Source organism: Thermobia domestica, chromosome 14 (assembly GCF_964235325.1).
Source record: "Thermobia domestica chromosome 14, izTheDome1.hap1.1, whole genome shotgun sequence".
Lineage (NCBI taxonomy): Eukaryota > Metazoa > Arthropoda > Insecta > Zygentoma > Lepismatidae > Thermobia > Thermobia domestica.
This window is the reverse complement of record NC_137467.1, coordinates 161,631,781-161,649,654: the sequence shown is the minus strand read 5'-3', so window position 1 is coordinate 161,649,654 and position 17,874 is coordinate 161,631,781. Positions and strand designations below refer to the sequence as shown.

General features: G+C 37.4%; 1 protein-coding gene across 1 annotated transcript; it reads left to right on the top strand.

Moving 5' to 3' along the window:
- Nucleotides 1-251: 251 nt before the first annotated feature.
- Nucleotides 252-1,485, top strand: LOC145670072 (uncharacterized). The gene is made up of 2 exons (XM_081738432.1): nt 252-822; nt 1,240-1,485. The coding sequence occupies exons 1-2, from the start codon at nt 622-624 to the stop codon at nt 1,483-1,485; spliced, it is 447 nt and encodes a 148-aa protein (XP_081594558.1). The 5' UTR covers nt 252-621.
- The last annotated feature ends 16,389 nt before the right edge of the window (nt 1,486-17,874 follow it).

The window sequence follows — 17,874 nt, the reverse complement described above, 5'->3', positions numbered from 1 at the left end:
GAATACTTTTGTACGTACAAAGGAGTTATTACGTAATCAGATTAGGAGAGAGGGCGGGTCTGCGATATGATTATTTTTTGTTACAAGGGGAGGGGGGCAACGACTCCCAAAGAAAATTTTCTGGGGGGGGGCGTATAGTTGGAGCTGGTGGAATGGGGAAAAATGCAACCCCGGGTCGCAATGCTGGGTCTATACATTATACATTTTCGTGAGTCAAGGGAGGACCGTGCCTCCGTCCCCCCTTAGGGCGCCCATGGAGGGAAGGTATAAGAGCAGATTAAGTAATAAAAATAAATCATTTTAAAATTTAAATTTCGGATTGTGATTATTAATTTATAGACATTTCATTTTGTGTCTTTATGATAAAATTGGGAAAGTTTCTTATTCTCATATTGAGTTCTTTTTCCTCCACAGTACCGAAATCGAACCATTCTATGTTATCGAGCCTGAAACGGAAGTCACCAAGAAATCTGAGTTAAGTGGCCGCAGAATTGTTGATTTGGGACACGTCCTTCGGTGGTCGATGACATTACAAGATAAACACCGTGAAGTCTGCACTTTAGGGAAATTGCGGTATCACAAAGAAAGACGTGTTGGTCTCCGTAGTTATATCAATTTCAAATGCAGGGTATGCAACAGAGAAATAGTCATTCAACTGAAGAAACTCCCAGGTCAAAAGTTATGACAATAAATGAAAGTGCAGTTTGGGGTACTCTAACAATTGGAAGTGGTTATTCCCATCTTCAGGAGCTACTCAGTGTAATGAACATTCCATGCATGAGTAATGATCTGTTTAGTAAAACTGAACAGCACCTAGAAACGGTAAGTAATACATTTGTTTGATATGCAATAAGAATAGGCTTACAATTTCCCTCTAACAATAACTCATTCTGGAGAAAACTAGAATACTTCCTTAAACTTTATTTTGGGCCTAGAACATTGTAAATTTGAACATTCAAAATTTATTATAATTACTACGTTTGCAATTGTCTTTCTAGATCTGTATTACTTACATTTCTTAAATTATAATGGAAAACTGGAATTGTAGTTCCAAAGTTTAAATTATTTTTCTATTTATTTATTTATTTATTTATTTGTATTTATTTATATGTAGTTGATTTTACATTTTCAGTAAAGACACCAAAATTCTTCAACGCATTTTGGATTTATGTCACAAACCTTTCGACTAAGTTTGTGCTAGGAAGTCATCCTTATTTTTCTATTTCTAATTGTCTGCAGGTTTGGGCTGATAGTCTATGGTCTCAAATGAAACAAAATGGAGAAAAAGAAAGACAAATTGCAATCGAGAAGGGACATGTTGACCCCGATGGTGTTCCATACATAACAGTGTACGTTGATGGTGGCTGGAGTGAAAGGAGTTATGGTCATGGACATAATGCAGTTTCTGGAGTCAGTGGCGGCGGTTGGACGTTAAAAGTGGGGGGGGGGCAAGACATGATCTTAACAATTGTATATCAATGTTAGATTTCCTGGTTGTTTCTAACACTGTTTGATGAAAGGTTGTATAACTAATAGGATACTATCTTTTTTCACTTAAAATGCTGTATATCGTATTTCTATTTTATTAAGTAAATTCATGAGAGCAATACAGGTAGGTAGTAGCTCTTTATAGTCTTAAACAACGAAAGTCTAAGAAGAGATTTGAGTTCTTGCTCATGAACATCTTAAAATTCTGTCTGGAAAATTGTGCGATCAGATTATTTAATAAATTTGCAAAACAAATAAATAGAAGGGATAATATTAATCATAGTAATGAATAATGACGCTTTGTTTTACAGAAGTTATATTGAAACTGAGAATTAATGATCAACTTATACTTTTAATTCCACACATGCCATTAAATCAATGTTTTTACTCTTAAAAAATGAAATACAATAAGTACTGCAAGCATATGCTATGCCATTTAAAGAAATATGCAATTGCAATATTAGTTGCTTTGAATTGCAATTAAAACGCAATTCCTGTAGCTTTCTTAACTCCACGGGAAGACAAATATCCAATACGTATTCACGCAACGGCAAATATCATATGGCACCATATTTTTCTATGGAACAGTAATACATACGAAACCTTTACTAGGGTGTCCACATTCTGGAAAATAAGTGAAAGTCAGGGAGAGGTCAGGGAATGTATCAAGTTAAGTCAGGGAAATGGCAGATTGGTCAGGGAAAGTCAGGGAAAAATCGATTTAGGTCCATTGTTCAATTACTGAATTTATGAAATAGGGTTGATTTCTTTCCTGTTACTGGATGTAAAATGTAGTGTTCTCAATAATGATATTGAAGGCGGTAGTATTCTCTGATATAGTTGTTGAAACTAATTTTCTGCGAGAAACACATATCTAAGTGCATCCTGGCATATTTGCTCAAAAGGGTAGACGCTGTTCTAGAAGAATTGCATGGTGCAAAAAGAATATCTGGATAAGTGGCTGAGAACGCGAAAAAATAGTATCTCCGGCTCACAGTGAAAGCTCAGACTGAAGAATTTAAGGAACACTCGAATGAATTCATAGCCAATGACAGAGATGGTATTCGACTTGATGAGTTTTTTACTTAGTCTTAGGAAATGGGAAGAACTTCGTTGACTTATGGTCAGTTATGAAATTGTGTTTTATCTTCTTTCACGGAAACGCATTTTTTGAAAGTGGTTTCACAATAAATAAAATTCTCATTGTTGAGAACTTACAAGAAGAATCTCTGGTGGCTCAACGGATCATATATGATTCTGTGATGAGAATAGGTGGATCATCAGGATTAACAATTACAAGAGGTATGATAAATTCAGTGAGAAGTCCAATGAGACAATATCAGGTGTATTTGGAAAGGAAAAGAGAAATAAATGCTGGAGACGAGAAGAGGAGAGAGAAACGGAAGATTCAGCAACAACTAAAGGAGCTGGAGGAAGAAAAGAAAATTAACCTGCGAAGACAAGGATATTCAGATCAATGAGAAGAAAACTATGCGAGAAAGTATGAAAACAAATTTCTAAATGGGTTGCATTTAAACTGCACCAGCAAAAGTATGTGTTACATAATGTGTTTTTTTTTTTTTTAATAATCAGTAAAATCATGTATGAACTGTTTATTACTATAGGCAATATTATAATGTTGTGTAATTGGTATTATAATGTGTATTTTTTATACCTTAAGTACTCTGTATACTGCACACTTTCGTTTGTAACTTTACATTTTGTGTAATATGTAGGCCTAATCAATATCGACCTAATGCATATGTTTGTAAATTTACACTCCTTTGGAAAGAAAATAAAAAAAGAAAAACAGGAGCGGAAGAGAACAATGCCAACTATGGGAAGTGTGGAGGCTGGGGTTTCTTTCTTTTTTCTGTATTTTTAACTTATTCAGGGGTCAGGGAAATCTGGAACTTTCGTCATGGAAAGTAAGGGAAAAGTCAGAGATCTTTTCTCCAAATTGTGTGGACATCCTGTTTACATTTCCAAATGAAATTATATAAATTAGGACGTCACTTCAAAAAAGTGGGGGGCAGCTGCCCCCTCGTGCCTCCCTAATCGCCGCCCATGTCTGGAGTGGTAAGTTGTTCTACCATTAACTTACAAGGCAGGGTACCCAGTAGGGATGCGCACGAGGCGAGTCGAGACAGAATTTTCCTGACAAAATTCGAGTCGAGACACAGCTCTTCCAATAGAGAAGAATACATTTTTCGAGTCGAGACATCACTTTTACAGCACATTTTCGTTACGAGACAGCATCAAATCTTGTCTCGTGCGCATCCCTAGTACACAGATGTAACACACCGATTGTGATACACCGGGTAATGGAAACAAAAATTCATACCACAGTAGAACGTAATCGCAGGTGGTCCACATACGTAAGATAAACAGCAACAATGAATATCAACATTACATCACTACGAAAATACGCGTACAACATAACAGTAATAGTAACAATTTTGTTTCTGTTTTACTACTGCCTACACACATTTTCGTTTCCAACATCCATCTCATCGTTGTTCTCATTACGCGATATATGCAACCCACCAAGCAGTGCTGTCTCGCTGGCTGTCTATATGAACGGCGTTTGCATCCTTCCTGCGTGTTATCCCATCTTTGGGCATTGACATAAATCTGCGTCTCTTTCGCATACGGGCAACATGCACCCAAAGCAAAAACAGGTATTTTTTGTTTTCGTTTCTTCTTTCTTCCTGCTCCTTATCACCCTTTTCGCTCATTTCCGCAACACATTGTGACAATGTTGTACACGTGATTTGTCCATTTTCGGATGTTCTGCTCTCTTCTCATGGGTGCCTACTACCTCATTGAAATGCGTCGACTATGGGTAGTATTTCGTACATTTAAACTTTTCTGATATCTCTTCTCGTTCTCGCTATATTCCACATAATCTCATTTTGACCCCATTTTTATGTCCCCATTTGACACTTTCAATGTGCTTGTTGGCCGATATATATATATATATATATATATATATATATATATATATATATATACAGTGGCGTATTTAGGGGGGGGGCTTCCGGGCTTAAGCCCCCCCGAAATCTTACTTACTATAGTAAAGTATATGAAATATCCTGCAGAATTTTCACATTTTCAGGCAAAGCCCCCCCCCGAAAGTTAGCAAAGCCCCTCCCGAAACAAAATCGTAAATACGCCACTGTGTATATATATATATATAACAGGTGTCGCTTCTTTTTCGATGTTCTTTATGTCTGTGCAATCTTATCACAATCGGCGTCTTACACTAGTCTAAATTCTGTATTTTTCTAATTCCATTTATGCCATTGTTTATTATCGTGAGTTTCACAAAACTGGACAACAGTGGTTATTATCACTTCATATAGACTCTACATATCCTGTTTATTATGCAACTGACGCGAAGAGAGCCAGTGTGAGTTACCTGTAAGTAAGAATTTGTACTTCTGAAGACGTAATCCGAAACTACTTCCGGAGATGTAACTCCCACCCACCATGATTCGGAGCGATTTTTAAATTAGCAATAAATTATGTAACTCTGATTATTAACAAAAACGCTAGTAACTGGCGAAAATATGCAGTATTATCCCGGGAACACATAGGGAAATTTTACACACGTGCTTACATAGTGGGGTGCTCTAGCACCCCATAAGTATATGTGGATCTCTTGTAGATTTTTTTTAATTTTTGAAAGAAACACATTTTCACCTTTCTTAAGAAGCATTTAATGAATAATTTCTTGAAGTACACCTCAGTTTTGATTACACACAGTTGCCACAAACAAACTTCTTGTGTTCAGCGCAAATTGGCTTGCTGCACCCGGTACAGAATGATTTTGTCTTCCTATCTGCAGATCTCGGGCACAAGTAACACCTGCCTTGCTTTGGTGTAGGTACATGAGCCTGTCCTACGTCATCTTCTACACCAAGTACTTCTTTGATCATGGTTGAAAGAGGAGTTGAAAGGGGGGTCCTGAGCCTGTTTTGCATATGGGGAGTCACTAGCTGCATTCCCAACTCACGCAATAGATGTTGTGTGAAGGAGGACATTCCCCTATTCTGCGTAGCATTTCTAAAAAGTACCATGCTATTCACACCTGCCTGATCCAACATTCCGTAGAAAAACCGAAGCGGCCACCGCCTTGTTTTACGATTCACTGTATAGTTATGCATTAGCTCTTCCAAAACGTCCACTCCGCTCTTTGTCTCATTATAGAAATGAATTATTTCAGGCTTCTTTGTTTCTACATTCACAGATTTGTCGCTATGCATGGTGGAGAGGAGAATAACACTTTTCCCCTTTCGTGGGCAATAGGAAACAAGTGTTTTAGGCCCATCAAACGCAAACTCTGTAGTATCTACCTTTCTCTTTCTGTCAGGAAGGAAAGCTTGAGGAATCTCCTTTTTATTATGGCGCAAAGTCCCAACAACTGTCAACTGGTAGTCTTTCAACATCGTATCAGCTAATTCCACCGACATGAACCAATTATCCATGGTTAGATTTCTGTTAGTTCCACGAATTGGTTCTGACAGTTCTTTTACTAATTTCAGAGGTACAGGTTCACGTGCGCTGTTTTCAACCTTTCCAGTGTACGGCAGTGCATTCACCATATAAAATGTTCGCGAGTCACAGAGACAATTGATTTTTATACCATACTTGTCAGGTTTAGAAGGTATATAAACGCGGAAGGGACACTTTCCTCGAAAACCAAGAAGTTGCTCGTCAATGGTGCAGTATTCATGTGGTGTATAGTATGTTTTGCAATTCACTATAAATTCTTCCCATAACACTTTGATAGGCGCAAATTTATCTGCTGTATCTCTCGTCATTTTATTATCAAACCGTAGACAGTTTATGAGGAAACAAAATCGGGCTTCAGGCATTATGCAGCGGAATATTGGATTTCCAAATGTGGTTGACCACATGTCTTTCACGTTCAAATGTCCACATTTCAGGGTGCCAGCTATATAAAGTAGTCCAATTAGAGCAGAGATTTCGTTGGTATTTGTATCACCTACATAATACGTGCCTACAGAGTAGTTTATTCTTTGTCGCGCAATTTCTTCGTTTGTGTGTTGTACAACAATGCTTATGATATTGTCGGTAAACAATAATTTCCAACCATCAAGGGGAGTTTGAACGTCCTTTGCAGCTCCTTTGTTGCCGGGAATACGCAAGACTATATTACGTGCCGGTGTTCTACCTCTAACTGTGGGTACACTTTTCCACCGGTAACCATTTCTTCCTTTGATTATTGCACCACGAGTCGGTTCATCATCTTCACTGTCACTGTCACAGTTCAGTTCCGCATCACTAACAGCAGTTTCAGAAACTTCATCAGCATAGTCCGACTCAACTAGAAGATCATCCTCAAAATCACTCACGTTTTTTTCAGTATCTTGATCACCTACCTCCTCTTCTTCAAGCCACTTTCGAATCTGTGTGTCGTCTGGAACCTTCGAGGATGAAGCCTTGCAAGTCCACATGATTGTAAAGCCAAACTACACTCAATGTCTTATCTCTAATGAAAGTGACGTATCAAAAAATATATATACGTGAACACATAGGCGGGGTGCCACAACACCCCAAACAGCAAAATAACACACTTTTTCCGACTTCTGACTAAACTTTCTCTGTGCAAAATGGAACGGCGCACCCCTCTCTGCTGCAGTCAGATGATAAACTAGGAATACACAAGAGGGTAGCACCGTCAGTGGCATATTCCTTATTTCCACACTGTTTAAACACCGAGTGGGGTGCGTGAGCCCCCCCCTATGTGTTCCCGGGTTATAGTTTGATATTACAGCTTTATATGAGTACGAAGAAAGAAATTATGATTCGTGCTACAAATATACGGTACTATCACCTTCTAGTGCGAAAATTCTTGTAATAGCATACTGGTATATTATAAGAATTATTATTGTTCCCACCATACTATGGTACCGTATGTATATAACAAGAACCATAATTTTCTTTCTCTTTGCTCATTAGAGCTGTAATATGGAACCATAATACCAAATATTTTCGCCATGCTGCTGTAAGTTGCAAAGTTAAGAATTATATGACTTTTATTACATACCAGTTTCGGACTAGTTTTCGTATCTTTCCTAATTCTTTTAATACCAATGTATCCATGTGAGGTCTATTAGAGAGAAGTCAATAATAATAATAATAATAATAATAATAATAATAATAATAATAATAATAATAATAATAATAATAATAATAATAATAATAATAATAATAATATAGGTATAAACATTTCATTGATATGGAGAAACAAGTGTTCGGCTGGTTTTTACGCAAATAAAAACAGCCTCACTCCAGTAACAGTTTTAGCTAAGGCTTTGCTCAATATACAGCACTCAACAAATAGGGACAGAAAACTCCTTTTCTGGCCTAGTCAGACACAAAGAAATTGTTTTCAAACCCGGAATAAATGCTTAGTGACGTCACAAACTATTACCTACTGAGGAGGCGTCCTTTCTCAACGAGGTGAAGAGGGGGAGAAGAGGGCGTCTTCTCTTTTGGGGTGGAAGGTGGCTGACCTCTTGACAAGCTATTCACTGACATTGTAACTTTCAAGGAAGGGTTTCTTTGTTTTGTATTTTTAGGAGATCCTCGCGAAACGATGAAGTCCAAACAGCTGCCACGAAGTAAATCTAAGAGCAGAGACCTGTTTTCTAGTTTCTGTCACAAACGCGGTCAGATAAATGATTCCATTATCTTCGATATTACATTGAAAAGTAAAGTCTGAGCTACTTTCTCAGTGATGGGGTTACGCGGAAAGCTTTACTACCTACATGGGCTTTTGAGACACGGACATAATAATAATAATAATAATAATAATAATAATAATAATAATAATAATAATAATAATAATAATAATAATAATAATAATAAAATTTTCGGTGGAACTTTTTATAAATCGTAATTTTTACATTTTTTTAACCGACCGGAACCAAACTTGTCACAAAAGTGAGTATGTACAATATCTGAGTTAAATGTGAGAATCAGCATGATCCAACAAACCAAAATGACAGTCGTTTGGCATTTTAAAAGAATTATGTGTCTTCTGTAGCCCTGTGCTAAAAGGAGTATTATAACCAATAAAATGGTGAAATATGTTTCACATAATTTTAAAACAAGAAATATGTATATAGCCGCACACATTCTGTTCTTTATACTTTTTCTTCTTCTTTTAGACATTTGTGTTAAATTGTAATGAAGAGTAATATTGTACTTTGTATATTGTAAAATATTTCCAATATAGGGTCTATAGGAAAACTAATTTTTATATTTCAGGCATACGTTGTTAGAAAAGCGACGAAGCAACTGTTATTTGTTGGAGTGAGGAAAAAATATTATTCAGTGTGCGCTTCAGCTGAATCTAAGAAAAAACAGCCAAGCAATCACAAATGCTACAAAAATTCGTCTTCATCTTCCTCTCAATGGAAGCTGACATTATAGTTGAAGCTTTCCAAAGGAGCGAAGAAATGCATGGCGTTCGTTATAAGAAATTCATTGCGGATGGGGACTCAAGTGTTCATGCAAGAATTATTGAAAGAGTTCCGTACGGGCGCTATGTAACCAAAGTGGAGTGCGCCAATCATTGTGTCAGGATTCAATGTCCTTGAAAGTTGTTCGAGGATTTTCTCGAATCATTTGTTCCACAGCGGCAATGTTTTCATCTGACACAGCTGTTGCCGGACGTCCAGCTCTCTCTTCATCTTTAAGCGATGTCCGGCCTCTTCTAAATTCACCAAACCACCGAAAAATTGTAGCACGGGAAGGAGCAAAGTCCCCAAATTCCCCCTGCAAGTGGTCAAGGCTTTGTGTCTCGTTCAAACCACTTTTGAAATCGTAAAGGATCATTGCCCGAAAATGTTCCATTTCGAGCTCCATTCTAGATAGCCGAATACTGCTCACATCAACAAACAAGTGAAGGCAATACGGCCACGTCGATAAGCGAGGCAAGTTGAAACTTGCTTCGCTTCTTCGCTCTGGATACCATTACCGAACGCAATTGTTGGAATTCAAATACTGTACCACAACAATGCGTATCTCAAAACTTTCGTAGTGACCCTCGTACAGTATTGGGTAAGTTACTTGTAAAAATGTAACGCGTTACAAGTTACTTTACTTTCTCTTAAAATGTAACGCGTTACTTGCCTAAAAAAAAGTAACTGTTACTTTACTTCGAAAGTAACGCGTTACTTTTAGGTCCGAAACTTTGAATATGTGAAAAAATCTTATTACTTCAGTTTTCCGTACTACTATTACTACCGCTATTATTATTATTATTATTATTATTATTATTATTATTATTATTATTATTATTATTATTATTATTATTATTATTATTATTATTATTAACAACACTGTGTATAAACATGAAAGATAGACGGTTTATATATGAATACTATAAAAGTAGTTGATTGCCAACCTCGGAAGTCATGAAGTCTAGGAGTCAAGGACATTGTTCACGAACTTCTGAATTTGGGTTGAGGGTCTAGGTTGAGTATTCGGGCTCGAGCCAAACATTGTTAAAAATTATATGGCACTGGCCAAATATCTTCAAAACTGCTCGGCCCAGGTTTAGAATTGTCAACGACTCGAGCATATCGGCTCACAGCTCATTCACTATCGACCCAAACCGAGAAGTGAGCTGAGCCAACAGCTCACCCAATCAAGTCGGCTAGAGCCCTTCACTAAGTTGAGTCGAACCGAGCAGATGGCTCATCCCAACCAAGCCAGCTCAAGCCGATGGTTCACACCAAGCGAGCCGGCTCGAGCCATCGGCTCAGTCAAGCCGAGCCGAGCTAAGCTTGTTATAAAAAATCTCTTGTAGTCTCGCTATCGAGATGAGAGGAGATGCGAGCAGTGTCCCCTCTCGTGAGCAACAGTAAAAGTATTCCATATTGCTGCTTAGCTTACATTTCTCATGGCTTTCGCTTTCCAGTGTAATCAGGCCATGGTTTCAAAACGAGTTAAAACGAGCGAGCCATTTATCAAGCTCGACTCGACTCGAAACTCGACGCCAAAAACAGTGAATCGGCTCGGAACTCGACTCGAGAATATTACTATTGACTCGACTCGAAACTCGACTTGGATTCGAGTCGAGTTTTAGCTTGACTCGTGCCCATCCGTATGCGTTAGAAAAAATGGTTGCTTATTATTATTCTGTTAAACTAATTATATGATAAAAACAATGTTGCTATGTAAAATTAAAAATACAGAATATAGAGAAACATTACACAACTGACAAAATGAGAACACATGAACTGGGGTGAATCAAAATTTGCTAATAACTCTAAAATCGATACATGCTTTTTAAAGCTAGTTGTTCCAAACTCTAATCAACGGGACTTTAGAATATGCAAACTGATCTAAAAGAACTCTAATATTACATACCATCAACATTACATCAACAAAGTAGGCCTGCTCATCAGAACACAGTTTATTTATATTAATTCCTTAATGAATGTCGTTAATTATGGTACCCTAGTTGTTGATAAATATTTCCCGCCGGGGCACTATTTTTAAATTCTGTTCACTATCATCTTCAGCTTTTAAGAAAAAGTATTCTTTCAAATGTTCGAACAATAAAATATTTTCGTTCTCCATCTTTATAAAAACAACACCAATCAAAGTAAAATAGACTTCCAGTACCATTGCACTCGTAGTTCACTCACTGAATGTATTGATTTGGAACTGTCAAAATCTAAGACAAAATCTTCCAGGTGCTTGCAATCAGTACACGTGATTTCCCTGAGGCTGTCCTCATCTTCCAAAAACAGCAAGTGGCACTATATTTTGTTATGTGAATATTGTAGTTACTCACTGCCATCGTTCATGCTCCATTGTTACATTCTGAGAAATTCACTTACAGGAAAGAAACATTTTTTTTTTTCGAAAAAAAATATACATACATTGTAGTTACTCACTGCCATCGTTCATGCTCCATTGTTCCATTCTGAGAAATTCACTTACAGGAGAGAAACATTTGTTTCCGAAAAAAATATACATACAGTATATTGTAGTTACTCATCCGAAATGTAACGCGAAAAAAGTAACGCAAACTAGGTACGTTACTTAAAAATTTGTAACGCATTACCGTTACAGTTACTTTGGAAAAAATGTAACGCGTTACTAGGAAACGTTACTTAAAAAGTAACGCGTTACTTGCGTTACGTTACTTCCCAAGACTGCCCTCGTATATGTATATATATATAGAGGGAAACTTGAATAAAACGGAAATTTCCCCCGTACCACCCCCTGAAATCATGACTGAATAGGAGAAACCGGGATATTCTCTAACACTGAGGTAATGCCGAACACCTAAGTTTACACCGAAGGAAACTTGTAAGAAAACAGGTGATTTTGCTGCATGCTAGCGGAGAGACCTGAACAAGTGTAGCATGCATTTGATGACAGTCAATTGAGTGGATTACCAGGAAGAAGATGTTTTGTTGTGTTTGTCGATTCACTTATGAAATTGATTCAATAATCTGCGCAACGTAACTTGGCTCTTCTCTTATCTATATTATTACAGATAAGACTATATATTTTCCTATATTTGAGCATTAGTTTTTTGTAATCTTACTAGCCAGTATGCAGTCAACAATTAGTTTCAATTTTAACAATAAAATGACGCTTCATGGGGAAACGACGGACAGAATGTTCACCATTACCTGGAGTGTTCGGGATTGCCCAATGGTGTGAAATAAATTATCAAAAATTTTTAAATAGTTTTTCCTTATTGAAATGTAAGTAATACGTTAATGAAATTGGTTTGGGAAATACATCATGTCTTGGTATTGAGCGTTATTAGCTTTGTTAATTAGAATAGTTTACAATATTTATTATTTTTAGAATTATTTCTTCATTATTTCATAGTAATCCTATTTTACATATCTGATCTTTCATCATAGGCTGCATTTTTTTCTCTGTGTGTGATTCACAGAGTGTTTTACACATTTATTTAGCCTAGTAGCATTCATTAGCAGTTAGCTAATTTTGTTCAGCCAATTAACCGCATTTCAACACTGGACTAATAAAGAATACTGTCTTTGAGAGAAAACATAAATGCGTATATATGTGATTTCTACAGTTCAAAATAATGTTTTCATTTTAATGAATATTTTCCTTAATGTACCGTTATTTCTGAATTTATTTCATAAGATTGCATTTCTTTAGCCTATTATTTATTGATTTCATGTGTAATAATTTCAAAGATAATGAGGTCTGGACACATTTCTCATTAATTTGAGTTATGTTTGTAATTATAATTCCTATTAAAGTTTTAAAATACTAAATTACAGTATAATTTTAATGTATTTTAATGCATTTCCCTTCATTCGCAAAGGAAAGTTTAAAGTAAACAGTATGTTCGGGATTACCCCGACCACTGGGGCAATCCCGAACATATGAACATTTTTAAAACATCTCACTGATTTATTGAAAAATGTTATTTTTGACTTTCCTCTGCATTTTAATAGAAAGGAAAAACTCCAAGCTTTCTATACACAAGAAATGTTAATGTTTTATCTCTAAAAACAAAGGAGTTATTTATAATCAAAGCTTAAGTGTTCGTGAATACCCCGGTCTCCCCTACATACATACATACGGATACACATACATACTTTACTTTTATTATTCCCCTGTAACTCCCGTAGAGATGACTGGGGTGTCTTACCCCCACAACGTTTGGATATATATATATATATATATATATATATATATATATATATATATATATATAGACAGAGAGAGAGAGAGAATATGCTTTGTGAATCCCCCCTTGACGAGTTTCTGGCTACGCCTCTGGACCCTTCAGGCATTTCGGTCCTGTGCTATTCTTGTCATCTTGACGTAAGTATTGCACTAGGGATGCGCACGAGACGAGACGAGACGAGACGAGACAGGATTTTCCTGACAAAATTCGAGTCGAGACACGGCTCTTCCAGTAGAGAAATATACATTTTTCGAGTCGAGACATCACTTTTACAGCACATTTTCAAGACGAGACAGCCACAAATCTTGTCTCGTGCGCATACCTACAGTGTATATTGCACATATAGGCAGATATTCTGTGTAATGTGATTTACATTGGAAGATGAAAATATTGGTTTTAGTTCCATATGCAATAATTCTATGTGCATCGAAAGTTTTTTTTTTGACTCGTTTTTCTTATAAGGGGGCGCGGTGGCTCAGTGGTAGAGGGTTCACCTCCGATGCTTGGGGTCCCTGGTTCGATCCCAGCTCGCGCCGTGTGAACTTTGTGGTGGACAAACACCGTGCTCGTGGGTTTTCTCGGAGTACTCCCGTTTCCTCCCACTTTCTTCATTCCACCATTTCACTCATTTCTCATTATCACCGTCTCCTTTAGCCTAACCGGCATAATCGTGGGACGTTAAAGTTTCATTTCATTTCATTTCGTATTTCTTATAACTAATACTACCAATAACATCTACTTTGTGGTGTACATCATCGCACAGCAGTGGCGTAGGGAAGGGGGGCCCAGAGGGGCCGGGCCCTCCCAAAGAGGTCCGACAATGTACTTTGATGTTTGTAATTTTTTATGTATTTTTATGTTTATATATTTTTTGTTTGTAATGTTTCTATATGTACCTATAACAGCACTTTTCCCCCACCCAAACACACATCCTGGCTACGCTACTGTCGCAGAGCAACGATGTTTATCAGACACTATGCATCGAAGAAAGACTTTTATAATGGAAAAGAATTCTGAAGTCACCACCATTTTCTGAACAAGACACAGCATGGTGGACTCACTCACTCTCCTCCTCGTTAGTGGTAGCACAGGAACAATACAAGACTCATAAGTTCGTAACAATTCGCATGCCATTCATATACTTTTACCGCACACAGTCCTATTCTTTACCACATGCTTTGAAACCAGAAACCGGTTCCGGTTCTCCTTCCCAACAACGGGAGAGGGAGTGGGAAAACAAATTACTTTGAAATGTATGTTGTTTCAGAAATCCGCATGTGTTTTTGATCAACACTCGACCGTGTTGGTGGAAAGATTTCAAGATTGCAACGCTTAGCTTTTTACTCCTAAGACATTTTGAAAAATTTTCAAAAACGCCACAGAGTGCGCGGTCAGTCCGCGATGGCATTGCCCTCTTTAGAGAGCGCCACAAAGTTCGTGTTCCTGGAAAAACTTTAAGCCAAGAGGAATAGCAAGGTCGTCAACAGAAAAGATCAATTTGGTGCGTTAACCTCCGTGGAGGTATTCAATATAATTCGACGGTTGTTTCCTTCACCTCTAGGAGGTAAGTAATCCAACCGTATATACGAAGATCGCGACTAAAATAAACCAATGGGGATGGAATACCTAAGTGACTTGGTTATTTTTCTTCGCCAGCTACGAATACCCTATTTTTTTACCTGGTTAGAGATTCCAGGTGGCCAGTTCGACACACACATAGCTTTCTGTATAATAGTGCGCAAGTTTCAAATATAATATAGCGCTTGTTTTGGTGATCCTTGTAAACACATTAACGTGCTGATTGGAATATGCAATTTACATATATATTTTAAGAAACTGTATTACGCAAAAGAAAGTACTTGAAAAATGAATCAGTTCACTTTAAGTTTTTTTATCACAATTTGGAACTATATGCGTAAATTATTATGCTGCCATCTATTGTAAACCGTTAGTACTAGTGGAAATCTAAAACAATAATTCTCCCACCTTCGCGAGTAAGGTAGGTTTGTAGTTTTGAGATTATCTTTTTCTAAATAGCTTAGCACGAGCAGTTCCACTCATTGAGCCAAAGAGTTTGCAAAATATTTTTCAATATTTATTTTATATTAATTTTTCGAGTACGGATGAAGGGAAGGTGAAGGCAGCATATAATACGTTTTCCCTATACGTTTTTTCATTGATTCCAATAATTTTCTGTTATGTGCTGGAAATAGGCTAATGATCAGTGGCGTAACAAGACGGGGGCCAAGGGAACATTGCTCCCCAAAGTTCTGGTAGACGTTATAGGGGGCGCCGAAGACGCCTAATGATCACTTTGCCTTAAAAAAAAAAAAGCCGATTGAAGAATGAAAAATTCATGTATACACGACTCCAAAAGTGCATTACCACCTGCAATTCTCGTTTTCCTGCAATAGCAGGCAACCCAAAAAGCTCGGCGGTTGGGTTGGTTCCGAATTCGAAAGGCGCTGGACCAAACCTCAATTTTGTAATAAATATATCAGTGTGGCAAACTGCAAATAACGGAATAAAACAAATTGTTAAAAATGACAATAATATTATCGTGAAGGAGATGGATGACATCAAAAGCTACAAAATGATCTTACTTAAGCAGTTCAAACAAGATGAATGGGAAAAACATATATCAGAGGAAAGCATTTCTCTCCTCACCTCCCCAAAAAATCTCATAATAAAGAAAAAGTTACACAAAGTTACGTAAGTTTTAATATAAAAGCCCCACTCTATATTGTGAAAGTTGACACCCGAAACGCAAGAACAACTGAACCAAAGTCAATGAAATTGTGCACAGATATTGTAGACGTAAAAGGAGGGAATACGAGTTTCGTATTTTCCTGAGAAAAAAACGGCTGGGTGGGGCACGGACCCCTCCAAACCTTTGATCACGAAATATCAAAACTGCTAATAACAGTATGTCAGAAGTGTGTAAAAGACATGAAGTATTGCAACGGAACTTTTTGTATTGAAAATACGCAAAAACTAAAGGAATACGGGCTTTTTAAATTTTCTGCGGAAAAACGGATTTAGGGGCAAAAGGTCCCGCCCAAAATTTTGAAACTTAACGTCCGAAAGGCAACAAGAAGTGAACCGAAGTGAACGAAATTAAGTGCAGATGTTGCAAACGTAACATTAGGATACGAGTTTTGTATTTTCCTCGAAAAAACGGTTGGGTGGGGCGCGGACCCCTCCAAACCTTTGATCACGGAAAATCAAATGTGCTGGTAACAGCATGTCAGATGTGTGTAGAGGACATGAAGAATTTAATCAAACTGTGTGAATGGACAATACGCAAAAAATAAAAGAAAACATTTATTTAAAATTTCTGTGAAGAAACGGTTTTAAAGGGAAAAAGCTCAAACCCAAACTTTTGAAAGTTGATGCCCGAAATGCAAAAGGAAGTGAACCGAAGTGAATTAAATTGTGCACAGATATTGTAGACAAAAGGGGAATCCGCGTTTCGTATTTTCCTGGAGAGAACGGTTGAGTGGGGCACCGATCCCTCCAAAGATTTGATCTCGAAAAGTGAAACGTGCTAGTAACAGTATGTCAGTCAGATGTATGTAAAGGACATGAAATATTGAAACGAAATTTCTTGTATGGATAATACACAAAAAAATAACGGAACAGAGGATTTTCTATGTTCTTTGTAAAGATGGTTTCGGGGTCAACCTCAAAATTTTGAAATTTGACACCCGAAAGGTAAGAAGAAGTGAACCGAAGTGAAAGAAATTTTTCACATTTATTGTAGATATAAAATGTGGGAATATGGGTTTAGTATTTTTCTGGAAGAAACTCATTCGGTGGGGCACTAACCCCTCCAAACCTTTGATCACGAAATATCAAAAGTGCTAGTAACCGTATCTGAGATGTGTGTAAAGGACATGAAGAATTGAAACGAAATTTTATGTATGGACAAAAAAATAAATGAATATTGTTTTTTATTTCCCGCGGAAAAACGGTTTTAGAGGGAAAAAGCTCCCACCCATAATTTTGGAAGTTGACGCCCGAAAGGCTGAAGAAAAAAATGAAATCTTTGAGTTTTATGTCCCACGGTTATGCCGGTTAAACTAAAGGAGACGGTGATGATTAGTAATGAATGAAATGGTGGAATGAAGAAAGTGGGAGGAAACGGAGAACCCCGAGAAAACCCACGCACACGGTGATTGTTCACCACAGAGTTCACTTGGCGGGGGCTGGGATCGGAGCCGGGACCCCAAGCACCAGAGGTGATTCTACCACTGACCAACCGCGGCCCCTGAAAGGCAGAAGTAAACCGAAGTGAATAAAAATTTTCAAAGATATTGCATACGTAAAATGAGGATACGAGTTACGTATTTCCTTGGAAAAAACGGCCGCGTGGGGCACGGACCCCTCCAAACATTTGACCACGAAAAATAAAAGTTCTAGTAACAATATGTCAAATGTGTGTAAAGGACACAAAGAATTGCATCGAAACTTTGTGTATGAACAATACGCAAAAAATAAAATAATACGTTTTTTAATGTTCTGCAGGAAAACGGTTTTAGGGGGCAAAAGAACCAACCACAAAAGTTTGAAATATGACGCCGGAAAAGCAAGAAGAAGTGAACCGAAGTGAATGAAATTTTGCACACATATTGTGAAAATAAAATGTGGGA